Here is a 14,783-nt window from a genome sequence, read left to right on the forward strand (position 1 = left end):
ATGTGGAAGGATTTGACCTTGGATTTGGTGACTGTGCTTTCTGCTCTAATTATCAACTCTGCTTTGGTGTGTTTACCAGTAGTGACCTTTGGCAAAAACCCAGCAGACCCCCCTGCAGGAGGCGATGGTTATTTATTTATTTTTTTCGTTTGTTTTTTTCTTTTTGCACCGTGGATGTCAACCTCAACCACTAAACTGTCAACCATTGCCTCATGATTACTAAATTACTAAAAGTGAATTTGTTAAGAGTCTTCTCCTGGCGCTCTGTATTCCCACTCTTTGCCAATGCCAACGGTGAATTGCAAATGAAACAAAGTTTGAATGAGAATTAAAAAAGACCCCAAAAAACCCCGATATTGCAACAGCTCTGATCGCAAGCTACAATTGCAGACTGCTGACCGTTAACAACTTCCGGTGATGCAGGTCATGCACTACCGTAGGTTAAAGGTGACCTGCTTTTTTGTTTTCTATTATTTTTAAAAATATACTTTTTTTTCTTTTTTTTTTTTTGTGAAACGAAAACTGATAGGATGCTTAGGGTGGAGTGTACACTTAAAAAATATCTAATATTAATAACACGACACGAGAATATTAATAACAGCACAGACAAACGGATTGGAAAGGGAATATTAAATTATGGTATTTTTTGAAATAAAGCATATGATATTTTTCCTTCTACAAAAACACAATTGTAAAGCCCAAACCTTTGAATATAGTGTTAATGTTGGATATTAACAGGTTGCTCACGCTTCCTTCATTTTGTGTCCATTGAGCCAATGATGCTGTACTGCGCTTTCAGACCTTTCCGGCTCTAGACCCAGATGATGCCGTGTATGAGCCTCGCAGCTCTCGGCTACTAGTGCGAGGCCTGGGCGAGAACGACGTGGATGATGATGAAGAGGACTGCGAGTCTTCAGCCCGTCTTCTGGGCATGTCCTTCATGAACCGCAGCGCCACCCAGAGATCGAGCGCCTCTCCTTATGTCAGACAGCCTCCACCCATACCGTAGGTTAAAGGTGACCTGCTTTTTTGTTTTCTATTATTTTTAAAAATATACTTTTTTTTTTTGTGAAACTAAAACTGATAGGATGCTTAGGGTGGAGTGTATACTTACAAAAATATCTAATATTAATAACATGACACGACAATATTAATAACAGCACAGACAAACGGAATGGAAAGGGAATATTAAATTACGGTATTTTTTTAAATAAAGCATATGATATTTTTCCTTATACAAAAACACAATTGTAAAGCCCAAACCTTTGAATATAGTGTTGATGTTGGATATTAACTGGTTCCTCACGCTTCCTTCATTTTGTGTCCATTGAGCCAATGATGGTGCACTGCGCTTTCAGACCTTTCCGGCTCTAGACCCAGATGATGCCGTGTATGAGCCTCGCAGCTCTCGGCTACTAGTGCGAGGCCTGGGCGAGAACGACGTGGATGATGAGGAAGAGGACTGCGAGTCTTCAGCCCGTCTTCTGGGCATGTCTTTCATGAACCGCAGTGCCACCCAGAGATCGAGCGCCTCTCCTTATGTCAGACAGCCTCCACCCAGGTAGCAGGATTTCGTCCCTTCTTGACATTTTCATAATTACACTCGTGCTTCTCGACTAATTAGATGCACTGTAGATAAACTGGTTACTTCTCTTGTGTCCCAGGTCATGTTCACCACCCTCAGCCCGCACCATGATTGTTTGTGTGCTATTTCTGGTCATAGTGGCTTCCATGACCATGGTATTATACTTTTTACCCGGGTGCATCTTTTCAAAGGTAGGCAAAAGTGAACACGCTTGTGCATTTGAAACATTTCAGGTTCCACAATTTCTCTCTGTTACTCTCACTCACCCAGCCTGGAGGTCTTGTGGTTGGTGTGTCTTCCTCACAGTTATGACTTTCCGAGTCAGAATCTTTACGCCAGCTTTTCAGGGTGGAATTTGCAAGTCCTCCCCATATTTGCATTTAAAAAAATGATAATTATAATTTCACCGGCATTTTATTTACATGGTAACTGGTTGCGCAAATCCACTTTCTATGATAGAGGGCAATCCAAGTTGCCACTTTCTGACTCTGTCGCTTCAGTTCCATATTTGCATTTTAAAAAATAATTATTAAAATTTCACCGGCATTTTATTTACATGGTAACTGGTTGCGGAAATCCATTTTCTATGATAGAGGGCAACATCCAAGTTGCCACTTTCTGACTCTGTCGCTTCAGTCGGTGACTCATTGAGCACTCACAAAAGCTCCGAGGCACATCAATACCTATACATTAATAAATGTGGTCATGTTTTGTTAAGAGGTTGGACACAATCTTACCTTAAAGTAGACACATTACCCAGCCAAAGCCTTACTCTTATAACAACCCCACTTACTTAAGATTAAATTGTCTGGACTGTATAATAATTTTTAATGTCTCTGCTGAAATTATGAATCATAAGTTATTACCGACCAGCAGTCCAAAACGCACGTCACAACTATTAAGAGCAAAGAAAAGACAAGATTTTCTGCTTAATCCTTCTGCCCATCCTCAGGTAGGGGCTGGAAACTGTACAGATTATCACAACAACATTGCACCCTGTCCGGGTTGCGTGTTCCAAAACGTCGCTCTTGAAACCACAGACTCAACCTCTCCCGGTTGTTAGTACAACCACCAAGAAGTTCCCAAGTAGGGCGAGACTTTTTCAAATTCCATGTCGGGTTGATGATCGTTTAGAAAAGGGAATGGATTAATGGACTCTTCGGGTCAGCCATTTCTCCATAAAAATCTTCAATTTTTTTTTTTTTATTTTTTTTTTGCAGACGGGATGCCCTAAACAAGAGAACAAGACGTCAAATGGCACTGATGATGAACTCTTCCCGTGGGCACAATACCAGCTCCCTCGTAGCATACGTCCTCTCAGCTATGATCTCACCTTGAGCCCTAATTTGAGCACCATGACTTTCAGCGGCCACACTGTCATCAACATGTTTGTACTTCACAACACCAAGCGCATTGTCCTGCACAGTGCTCATCTCAATATTACCAAAGCTGCATTCAAGGTGAGATTTAGGTTGAACTGGCTTTGTAAGCATAGCAACATGCAGTCTGTAATTGCTGTGCTGCATGTGCTGTGGTACACCTAGTCACTGGTGCTATCCAGGAATGGGACCGGCACTGGATAAATGGGGTTGGGTAAGGAGGGGGTGGGGGTTAATTTGGTGTAACAACTAATCCGGACAAATCCCGTGATATCCAAAAATCTTGAAGTGCAAAATCAATTGTATGTGCTGTGGGGATTTCTGAATATGCACAGAACTTGTGCTGATGCAATAACGCTCTTTTTGCTGGGAAAAACATTTAAAATAATATTTCTGACTCAAATCTCATGAGATTAGATCATTATAAAGACACTAGTTCAGTGGTTCTTAACCTTGTTAAAGGTACCGAACCCAACCAGTTCATATAATAATTTTATTTGCGCATCCACCGAACGAACCCTTAGTGAAAAATAAAAATATGATTCGAGAAGTGTTCCTTCAGTTTTGCCCGTGCGAGACGAGAATTGTTCAATTTAGCTTGACAAATCATGCAGTAGGACACTGAGTACCATCACGTTCCGTGATGCATGTGAATCCATGTTGTACATACAGTATTCGTCTGACCACTTTCTTTTATTTTTTGCTCGACATTGCATGTATTATTATTATTATTATTATTATTTTTTTTTAATCACTCAATGTACGACCAGGACAGTCACATGTAGACTACTGAATGAACTAAATTTCCCGCAGCACTGATTGGACAAGCAATGTAATGTGATCATCTGCAGCCAGTGATGGCCAAGCGGGTGTGTCGTAACTAAATGAAATGTTGAGTCGGGTGTGTCTAACCCTCCATGGCAGAGGCTCTGTCGAACCCCTAAAACTGATTCACTGAACCCCTGGGGTTCAATCGAACCCAGGTTAAGAACCACTGCACTAGTTTTATGATAAGTACCGTAGTTTCTGCACTATAAGGCACTTCGGATTATAAATTGCACCTTCAATGAATGGCCTATTTTAAAACTGTTTTCATATATTGGGCGCACTGCATTATAAGGCGCATAGAATCGAAGCTCCAATAGTGGCTGCGGTTGCGCTATGCATCCACTAGATGGTGGTATGCTAAAGGGAATACAATACAATTGAATACAGCTTCCTTTATACAGAGCCTTCACAACCGCTGCAGCTGTAACAAAGCTATGAGAACTGGTCACAAACACGGACATGAAACATATCAATCCAAATGACATTACAAAACAATAAATGAAAGACAAAAGTTATAAAGACAATTGATTCAACAAAAATGCACACAAATCTTGTAGGCTCACATCCACAAGAGGCTAAAATGCACCCAAATCTCGTAGGCTCACATCCACAAGGGGCTAAATATGCTTAGAAGTCTTGCTTGTCTTCTTTCTCCTTCGTTTAGTCAGTAATTAACTGTGCTTTTGGTATTATCTTAGTTTCATCATGGCTGCGCGAAGCTAACAAAGTCTGTTTGCGTGTGTGTCGGCGAATGCACATGTCATTAGTCCATTAGTGTCAGGCAGAACCCTTTTAGGTTGCAATTGGTTCCTGCTAATAATCACCACTAGATGTCATAGGAACACTAACAGGGAAACAACTCAATATAAAGACATTATAGGGCCCACTGTCGGCTTTTGAGAAAATTTAATGCTTTTAGGTGTGCCTTATGATGCGGAAAGCACGGTAATTTGTTACAGTACTTAGGACAAACGTGTCTTGGAATCATTTGAATGTGTGGTGTGCTCGTTGTTAACTTGAGCTTTCTCTCTTCCAGCTTGGTGATGGTGAGCCCAGTGATGTCACAATACTGGAGAACAAGCCAATGGAGCAGATAGCTGTTAAATTGTCTGCAGAGCTGAAGGCAGGCCAGCATTGTGTGTTGACCCTGGACTACAGTGCCAGTCTGTCACACACCTACAATGGTTTCTACAATAGTTCCTACATAGATCTCGAGGGAAACAAAAGGTACATCAAGCCACGGGAGAATCTCCTAAAATAATTTGCAGAGTTCATTTACAATCTAACATTTGTCACTTGCCATACAAAAGAAAACTAAATAAGAAATAATTTTTCCCCAGGGTCCTAGCTGCTACCCAGTTCGAGCCATTCTATGCGCGAAAGGCCTTCCCTTGCTTTGATGAGCCATCATTTAAAGCCACCTTTCTGGTGAAAATCAACAGGAAACCAGAGCACATGGCACTCTCCAACATGCCTAAGGTACTTTAGGGTTATTTATAGTTATTGATGTTTTTAATTTCTCCCAATTCTAGTTCCAAGTCTTGCAGCGTGAATTTTGTCGTAGGCAGTGGTGACATGTGGAGTGAAAATGACGATAAAGTACGGCTTGTGCCTGTCTGCTTTGTTATAAGAGAGCCTGAATTGAAGGGGAGGTGCGCTACCACAGTGTCACTTTTTTTCCCCTCTACATGGCTTTTTCCATTTGCAATCAATCAAGATGGGAAGAGACAGAATAGAGTTTAAAATGGGAATCCGTGACCTGATTAGGGGAAAACTCCTTATGTCCATCACATAAAGTCTACCTGTGCAATAATAAGGAGAAATAAAACCAAGACGATTTGTATTATTTTTGTCCTGGGTGTACACAATACTACACCCACAATAAAACATAATCATGTTATGGTAATTTATTATGTCTCTGAGAGGAGCAATCAAAATGGAACGTCATTTATCAGTGTAAAGGCGGAATTCACATATTGGATCTCTTTTCAATGTTGTGGCTCGTGATTGTATTGTAAGGCATGAGCTTATTTTTCTTTTCTTGGGAATCACACACGTCATCTTTGTCCACCATGCAACTTTAAGTTCTTGGCATGCGGATATTTTACTTTACCAATAAGTACAGTTTGTCTGAGGAACCAAAAACCCACACACCCTCCAATGTATGTCTCAGGCAAAGACCACACACCTTTCCAGTGACCTCCTGCAGGATGAGTTTGCAAAGGCCAGCGTCAACATGAGCACTTACTTGGTGGCATTCGTGATTGGTAACTTCGCCGCCGTGAGCAAAAACGTCTCTGACACTCTGGTAGGGTTGATTTATGAAGTGCTTTCCTATTTGGATAATCTGTTTTTATTTTTTTGTATCATTCAGGCTGACAATCTGGATCTGTGTCATGTGATTTGTAGGTGTCTGTGTACAGTGTACCGCAGAAGAAAGACCATACCAAGTACGCTTTGGACACAGCGGCCAAACTACTGGAATTTTACAATGACTTCTTTGAAATTGACTATCCCCTGCAGAAACTTGGTAGACTTTGTCATTGTATTCCCCCCCCTCCCCCCAGCATTAAAGACCCCACTGTAATCTTATTTTCTTCTTTGTCAGACTTGATTGCCATCCCAGACTTCCTGGCAGGAGCCATGGAGAACTGGGGTCTGCTCACCTTCAGAGAAAGCAACCTACTGGTGGGGGAACACTCCTCCCTCGTGGAAAAACAAGATGTTGCTTCAGTCATTGCACATGAGCTGGCTCATCAGGTGCTTGTTTGTTATTGTATTTTTTGTTTGTTTGTTTGTTTGTTTGTTTGTTTGTTTTGCCAACATTGTACTGAAATGTGTTCCAGTGGTTTGGAAATTATGTCACAATGAGTTGGTGGAGTGACCTGTGGCTCAACGAAGGCTTTGCCACTTACATGCAGTTCATATCACTGCAGATACTCCTGCCACAGCTTGACATGGTAAGTGGTCTTCAAGTCTACACGTAAAGTGGTGAACAAACTTTTCACACCACCAGTTAGTCAAAGGTTTGATGAGTTTGAAGGCAGTTGTATGCTACAAGTGCCCTAAATTAGCAGTAGTAGTCATTTGTATTTTCATTTTCTATAATGCTCTGTTGTTGGATTTGGATGAATGGGAGTTTTCACAGTCGTGTTTCTGTAACGGTTAACTACATATATTGTAAAAATGTCCTAACTGTCATGAGACATTGTTTCTTGCTGAAAATCATAATTATTATGAGTCATTATTTTTATTCAATGTTTTATAAAAATCGGACAAAATTGTAAATGTTATTTTCTTAACGTGTCAAATTATAGTTTACTGACATCCTTGAACTGAAAAATGATTGATTAGGATTGATTCATTTTGGACTCCTCATGGAAAGCTGCCTCATATTTGGGTATTAAAAGATTATTTCAGTTTGAAAATTCTTACCTCAGGCTGCGTCAGATGCTTTTGCACTGCACGACGCAAAAAAAAAAAAAAAAAAGTGTATAACTACGTCATTGGTAGGTGGTTGTAGTGGCTTTTCTGGACGTATTTATACGTCATGAGGAATAAAAGAGTTAATGAGGTCTCATCTCATTTTCATAACAGTTGGTCAGTATGTCACCATATCAGGTGCTGTGCTACAGGTTTGTATTATGCTATTAAGCTTTAAGTGTTTGTGTTTGAAGGGCAACTTGTTCTTAGAGGTTCGATTCAGAGCATTGGACCAAGATGCACTAAACTCCACCCACGCTGTCTCTACCGGAGTCAATACATCAGAGCAGGTGCAAGAGATGTTCGACTCTGTGTCCTATAAGAAGGTGCACTTCTCTATATTTTTATTATAGTTCCTGTCTATTGGATGAGTAATTCAGGTCACCATGAAAATGTGTTGTGCTTTGGTCTTGCAGGGGGCTTCCATTCTCTTGATGTTGAACGCCTCTCTGCCTGGTGACCAGCAGTTCAGGAAAGGTATTATTCAGTATCTGAAGCAGTTCTCCGGTTTAAACACTGACACTGACGACCTCTGGAACAGTCTTACAGAGGTAGGTGCATTGTTGTTATTCTGTGATTATGTTGGGATAAAAAAATAATGATGCTGACAACTCTTGGATCTTTTTTTTTTTTTTTTTTGGCGGGGTGGGGGTGGGGGGGGGTCCTTAGGTAGAGGTCTCAAGTCAGAGTCCAAATGTGTCAGAAATGATGAGGTCATGGACATTCCAGAAAGGCTTCCCTTTGGTTACAGTCTCCCGCAAGGGGGATGAAGTGACTCTTAAACAGGAGATTTTCCAGCTCACGGTAGACAGCAGCACATATTCCTCCAGGTGAGCTCAATCCCCTTCCTCATTCTCCTCTTGCTCCTTTTTTTCCTTCCTTCTGTAAAGTGGTCATGGGAAATCACCAGAGCAAAGGTATATTTTATTATGCACTCTCTCCTAGCTTGTGGACTATTCCAGTGACATATGTGAATGACAGCTGTGGTTTGGCCCCTGAATGCAGACAAGTGTTCATGCTGAAGACCAAGTCAGGTGAATGACAATTTTCTAATATCGATCAATATCTAGTAATTTGAGTACCTCAGTTAAAATAAATAAATAAATAAATGCTCCGGGATTTTTATTCTGCCTTGAGTACCCGCTTCATTCATTCATTGCAGCAACAATTGTTCATGCTATACATGACAGCAACATGAGAAAACCAGAAAGACAACTTCAAAATAAACCTTACCTGACCAAATAATATACGGACATCAATGCCAAGGTTCGCATTTATGTTGAAGTTGTTCTCAGCAGCGTGGAGGAGCGATGCGGCTGATTTGACTTTTCTTCCAGACTGCGTTTGAGGTGTTTATTGCCATCACAAAAGGTTGCTACATTGTCCTGAAATAATGTTGGATCGTGAATTGTTAAAGGTCACAAAAAAAGACTTAATTATGCTGATACTGATTTGCATAGTGCCTGTTGCCAGCGTTTAGCGCTAGCAGCATTTCTCGCTGGCAGCGCTAAAGTTACTAGACGTCAACAACTCCGCAGACTTTGATGCTCGCAGCCTGACAGAGTTGCCGTTCCTGTTGATCACTTTTTAATAAACCAGGCTTACTCAAGTGTGTTGTTTTAGCCAGAAAAAAAATGCTACTCTGCTTTTGAAGTCACGTCATCTCATATTCATCTTATCTAAATTCTCTCTATTATTTCGAGAGAGGAATACTGTGTGCTGCTCTGAACAGTTTAAATTTATATATAATATATTTAATTTAAAAAACAAATAAATCAATCAAGTTGGTTGTTCATTACTAAGTGAGATTTATATATATATATATATATATATATATATAACACACACGCACACACACACACCTGATTATTCAATAGAATTTTCACTCGGATATCCAAATACCAAAATATTCGCGAGCTGCAGGTCTATTATTATAGTGTAATCGGTTGCCAAAGATAGCGCATGCTAAGTGCTAATGTGTTGAAACAGTTTTGAATGTCTTTTTCTTAGGCACTCTGAAGGTGCCTGAAACCGTGAAATGGCTGAAGCTGAACTACAGGAGCACAGGCTTCTACATCGTTGACTATGGAAACGAAGGTTGGGCTGCTTTGGCAGACGCCTTGTCCAACGACTTCCAAGCTCTCACACAGGAGGACCGTGCTTCGCTGATACACGACATCTTTGCTCTCTCCAAGTGGGTTTACAAATTAAACACCCTTATGTAGTTGTGTTCATCACCCTGTATGTGTTTTTTTTTTTTTTTTACACTGTTTTTCGCTTCACCTCAGACTGGGGCGCGTGTCCTTCCGCCAAGTTTTGAGCCTTCTAAACTACATGACAAATGAAACCGAGGCCAGTCCTATAAGGGAGGCCTTGCTGCAGCTCAACCACATCTACCAGATGTTGCACAAAAGATACGAGCAGGGCCTCTGCGCTCGGATGAAGGTGCGCACACACAGTAGAAAGGATATTGGGAAAGGTTTTTGAGTGTGCTTTAGTTAGGGAGGTTACAAGAATAAAAAAGCGTGCCAAACTAAGTTATCTGATCTGTCCTATTGCTCCCTGAACTTTACGGCTTGGTGTAATGTAATGCGTAACTTTTCATTTTAACATTTCTTTCCACCAACAGATTGATAAGTACTTTGCAATTTCTTTTTGGTCTTCTGGACCGGTTGGGTTTCCCTTATTTAAATTTGTTAGTTAATCATGGCACATGCCCCCCAAAAAATGTGATCTAATCACTTTGAGAGAACCGTCGATCCATCTTTGACCACATGTTGTTTATTTTTCTTTTTAAACGTTTCAAGTTAACATTTGACTTCTCCTTGAAATATTTGCAGAGATATATTCTGAATCAGTACGGTGCACTGATGGATAACCAAACATGGGACATGGAGGAGAGTGTGTCCAAACAGTATCTGCGATTTGCCCTCTTAGAGACGGCCTGTGATCTGGGGCAAGACAAATGCAAGCAGCACGCAGAAAGCATGTTTAAGCAGTATGTCGAATCCAACGGAACCTTCCAGTGAGTAAAGTTTTGTACTGAATCTACAACTACATGATTCAAATGAAATTCCTGTTGACAGAAGGAGATGCTCATAACCTGAAATGTGATTTCAAAAAAAATCTTTTTGGTAGGATTCCGGGTGATCTGCAGCGAGTTGTATTCCGTGTGGCAGCTCAGTCCACTGAAGACTGGGAGACTTTGCTCACCATGTATCACTATGCCACTTACGACACCGAGAAGAAAAATATGATACAGGGCTTAGCTTCCACGCAGGACGCACAGAAAATTGTGTGGTAAGTGTTGCCTATGGCTAGGATCAACACATTCATCATCACATACTTTCTAATAAGCCGATTAGAGTTGAGGGGTTTCTGGTCTGCTTTCGGAAAAATATAACAATATCATTCTGAAACAAAACAAAACTATTCTGTTCAGTATTATGTTCGCAGCAACAGCATTTTGCAACTGCGGTTCTACTCGTTGACCATGAGAGGGATGAAGTCGAACCTGCAAGTTTTCAGTTGATTCCTGTTCATTTTTGCAAAACATTCATACAGTGCATTTTAATGAAGTCCCAGAGAAACCTTCCAATTTTGAAAGCTCCCGCACACGTAAACACGCATACGTCTATTGAAAAGCTGACTTGCCATTTTATGTCTTGGTGGTATGACTTCTTGGGCTTTTACGCTGTTCGATTTAAGTTTCGTTATTGGATTAAAATGTTTGGTCTTATTTTATTTTTTGGTGTGTGCCTGAAATGAATTTTTTGCTCATTACGCCCATGTTGTTCCTTTCAGGCTTCTCAATGTCTGTTTGAATGGAAAGATCATCAAGGCACAGTACCTTCCCTTGCTCTTCAGAACCATCTGCCAAAACTTTGCTGGCAACTTGATTGCTTGGGACTTCGTTCAAGTCAACTGGAACCAGATCACACAAACGTGTGTGGCGTATTTTAAGGAGAAAGTGATTTCATACATCAGGACAAAACAGAATCTAATTAGTGTTTTTGCTTGTAGGTTTCCCATAGGTTCATTTTCCTTCCAATCAATCATCAACGCTGTCACCTTTCAGTTTTCTGCAGAGTCACATTTTAATCAGGTATATATTTTGATCCAAGAATAAAAGTTCAGTGGGTGTTGTCTTATACTTTGTTGTTTGTGTGTGTGTGTGTTGTGCAGGTGCAATGGTTCTTCTCCAGCGTGAGGGAGAGCGGCTCTCAGTTGCGAAGCGCGCGAGAAGCGCTGGAGACCATCCGACTGAACCAACGTTGGATGGAGAGGAATCTTCCCTCTCTCCGTAAATGGCTTTAATGCAGGCCAGGCACTCTTTCCGTTCTCCACTCACCTCCGCTGCCCCCAGTACCAGTTTAGCTGGCCGACTGGGGTACGTTGTCAAGACAACCGCAAAGTTTGCACTTTTGTCTCTTAAGCTCTGTGTAGTCTGATTTGAGCTGGACGGGGTAACCCCTCGTGTATGGCTCCCGTGAGATTTTAGCTAGCTCAGGGCGGCTCTGATTGTATCTGGCAGAAAGATGTCAGACCTAAACACTCCTCACACTTGAAGCTGTCGACCAAACCTCACATCAGACAATCATGCGATCCACTTTTTCTTTACCAAACCCTTTCAATCAGTGACTGTATGAGCTGTTTAATGGCTGCTCCCAAAAGAGCAGGTACACGTGTCAACACTGTTTCCTGTTCCATGAGCCCTGGACGGCATCTCTGCTTTAACATGTCGACTCTTCTGCACAAGTAAAATTTGCATTGGCTCCTCTTGGTAAAATCTGAAGAGAAACAATGGCAGCCTGCAATTATGCATCCTGCAGCGTTCGATATTTTGGAAGGGGTGAGGAAGTGGTTGGTCGGCCAAAAAAAAATAAAAAATCCTTCCCACAATGTACAGGAGATGGCGCAGTAAACCACTGTGCGGGGTTTAAAAGCAACCAACGTGTCTTAACTGAAGCAAGCAGCACACTGGTCACCTAAGAAGTTTGCAGCAATGATCCGATGTTCTTTCTTGTAAAAATTCTAGAATTATAATGTAAATGTAAATACAGAATGTTCTGTCCCGCAACAGCAGAAGCAGTTTTGGATGTGCCGTTTTTATTTAATCTCTAGTCTTGACTTTGCTCCACTTGAATTTTAGTTTTTTCTTCTGTACATAAAATGTATAGCGGACATTTATTGATAACATTTGATGAAGGCTCTTCTCCTCATATTTTTTACTGTGTTTCCAGGAGGCCACTTATGAAGGTGTTGTTTGTAAAAGGGCTCACGTGTATAGAAGAATGTTTATTTCGGGTAATTGTCCACAATTGCCTCATACAATGGCTTAAAGTTACTCCATCTCCAGAATAAAAAGCTGTCACCCTATTTATCATCTTTACTTGACTGCATCCCCACCGTCAGTTTTGCCCCACTGTGTATTTTTTGACAGATGTACTGTCATTTGCTATAGATTCCTATGAATAGTACATAGTCTCGCACTGAACAAAATTTTTTAAAGTGTACCCTTTTAAGATGCTCCGTGCATTTGTGTCAGTTTGTTTCTACTCCGTTTTGGGCGCCAGCAATAAGTCAGTGTAATGATGTGGTATGAGACAGAAGATGAGATATCATCATCGTGAGGCGTAGCCTTCCAAAAGTGCTGACACACTTGAGCAATTCCAAAGATACTCATCAGGTCACATGACTCAAGTAGTCACGTGTTTGGGGAACAGAACGGCCGGTAATGTGCTTTGTACAGACAAAAAGGAAAACTTGATTAAAAAGGCGCCACCCATTAGGGGATGTCCATCCATCCATTTTCTAATCGGCTTATCTTCACGAGGGTGCTGGAGCCTATCCCAGCTGTCTTCGGACAGTAGGCGGGGTACACCCTGAACTGGTTGCATGCCAATCGCAGGGCACACATGGTCAAACAACCATTCGTGCTCACAATCACACCTAGGGACAATTTGGAGTGCCCAATCAACCTGCCATGTAGGTTTTTGGAATGTGGGAGGAAACCAGAGTACCCGGACAAAACCCACACAGGCACAGGGGAGAACATGCAAACTCCACACAGGAAGGCTCCCGGAGCCGGAATCGAACCCTGCATCTTTGCACCGTGAAGTCGATGTGCTAACCAATTAACCACCGTGCTGCCCTGTAGGGTATGTTTTTGTATTTATTTCATTTCTTTTATAGGAGCACGTTTTCCACTTTTTGTGGGTCTACAGCGTCATGATCTACATCGTTGACCCCGCAATCAGTCAACTAAGTCATTTAAAAAGGAGGCAGAAAATATCAAACCCTTGAAAAGTGCAGCCCATCTATTCAATTTACATACACTGTCAGGTCACATATTCACAATTTAATGAGATCTAATAAAAGTGCGGTGTAAAAAAAAGTTTATTCCCCATGAATTCACTGTAGTTAATCACATTTTTTTGGTTCATTTTCGTTGACCACACGCAAGCCCGATTCCCACCAGACTTGTTCAATCAAGAAATTACAGAAGTAGAACCCTTCTGACAAAATAAAGTCCGCCAAAAGATCTCAGAAAGCTGCAACAAAATGCCATGATGCAAAGGAAATCAAGAACAGATGAGAAATAAAATCATTTACATTTATTTAGAAAGACTTACAAAAGTAAAGCTTTAAGGCTCCATTGAATCATGGTTTAGAGCCTTCATCCACAAATTGATTAAGCGTGGACCAGTGATGAAACGTCCCCGGAGTGGCCAGCCTCCAGAAATTACCCGAAGAGCACAGCAACAACACATCCAGGAGGTCACAAAGGAACCAAGGACAACGCATAACCAACTGCCGGCCTCACTCGCCTCAGTTAAGGTCAGTGTCCTTGACTCAACAATGAGCTAAAATTACATCCATGGCAGAGCTCCAAGGTGAAAAGCATTGCTGACTATAAGAGCATAAAAGCTTGCCTTACTTTTTAAAAAACACATCCGAATGATTCCCAAGACCTGTGGGAGAATATTCTATGGACTGATTTTGGAAGGTGTGTGTCTTGTTACATCTGTCTTACATGCAACGCAGCATTTCACATAAATAACATGACACCAACAGTCAAACATGGTGGCAGGGTGATGATCTGGGGCTGCACTGCCCATACAGGACTTGAACGGCTAGCCGTGATTGACAGGTTGTGCAACGGGTCAATGTCTCCAACTTCTGGATGGCTCAGAAAAACAGAATCAAGGTTTTGGACTGACTTCGTTGCAGTCCAGACTTAAATCTGATTGAAATACTGTGACATAGCCATTAAAAGACTGTTCATACTTGAAAACTCTCCAATGTTGCTAAATCAAAGTCATTTTGCAAGGAAGAGTGAGCCAAGTTATCCCCACAGAGATGTGAAAGACTTGTTGCCAGTGATAGAAAACACTTGATTTCGATTGTTGCTGCTGAGGGCGGCCCAACCAGTTATTAGGTTTAGAGGGCAATCACTTGTTCACACAAGGCCATGGAGGTTTGGATTTTTTTTTCTGCCTTGGAAA

At 41.3% G+C, this 14,783-nt stretch overlaps 1 protein-coding gene across 1 annotated transcript; it reads left to right on the forward strand.

The window, feature by feature from the left end:
• On the forward strand, positions 1-12,654 carry lnpep (leucyl/cystinyl aminopeptidase). Its single transcript, XM_019866906.1, has 22 exons — positions 1-27; positions 800-1,005; positions 1,331-1,561; positions 1,665-1,776; positions 2,806-3,045; positions 4,829-5,019; positions 5,133-5,271; positions 5,966-6,100; positions 6,202-6,322; positions 6,401-6,552; positions 6,639-6,752; positions 7,470-7,601; positions 7,692-7,826; positions 7,945-8,105; positions 8,221-8,309; positions 9,286-9,469; positions 9,564-9,720; positions 10,116-10,300; positions 10,414-10,575; positions 11,080-11,220; positions 11,299-11,380; positions 11,461-12,654. Exons 1-22 carry the CDS (start codon positions 1-3, stop codon positions 11,590-11,592), a joined length of 3,228 nt encoding a protein of 1,075 aa, XP_019722465.1. The 3' UTR covers positions 11,593-12,654.
• Positions 12,655-14,783: the final 2,129 nt, after the last annotated feature.

This window comes from Hippocampus comes, unplaced genomic scaffold (genome assembly GCF_001891065.2).
Source record: "Hippocampus comes isolate QL1 unplaced genomic scaffold, H_comes_QL1_v1.1 scaffold322, whole genome shotgun sequence".
NCBI classification, from domain to species: Eukaryota; Metazoa; Chordata; class Actinopteri; order Syngnathiformes; family Syngnathidae; genus Hippocampus; species Hippocampus comes.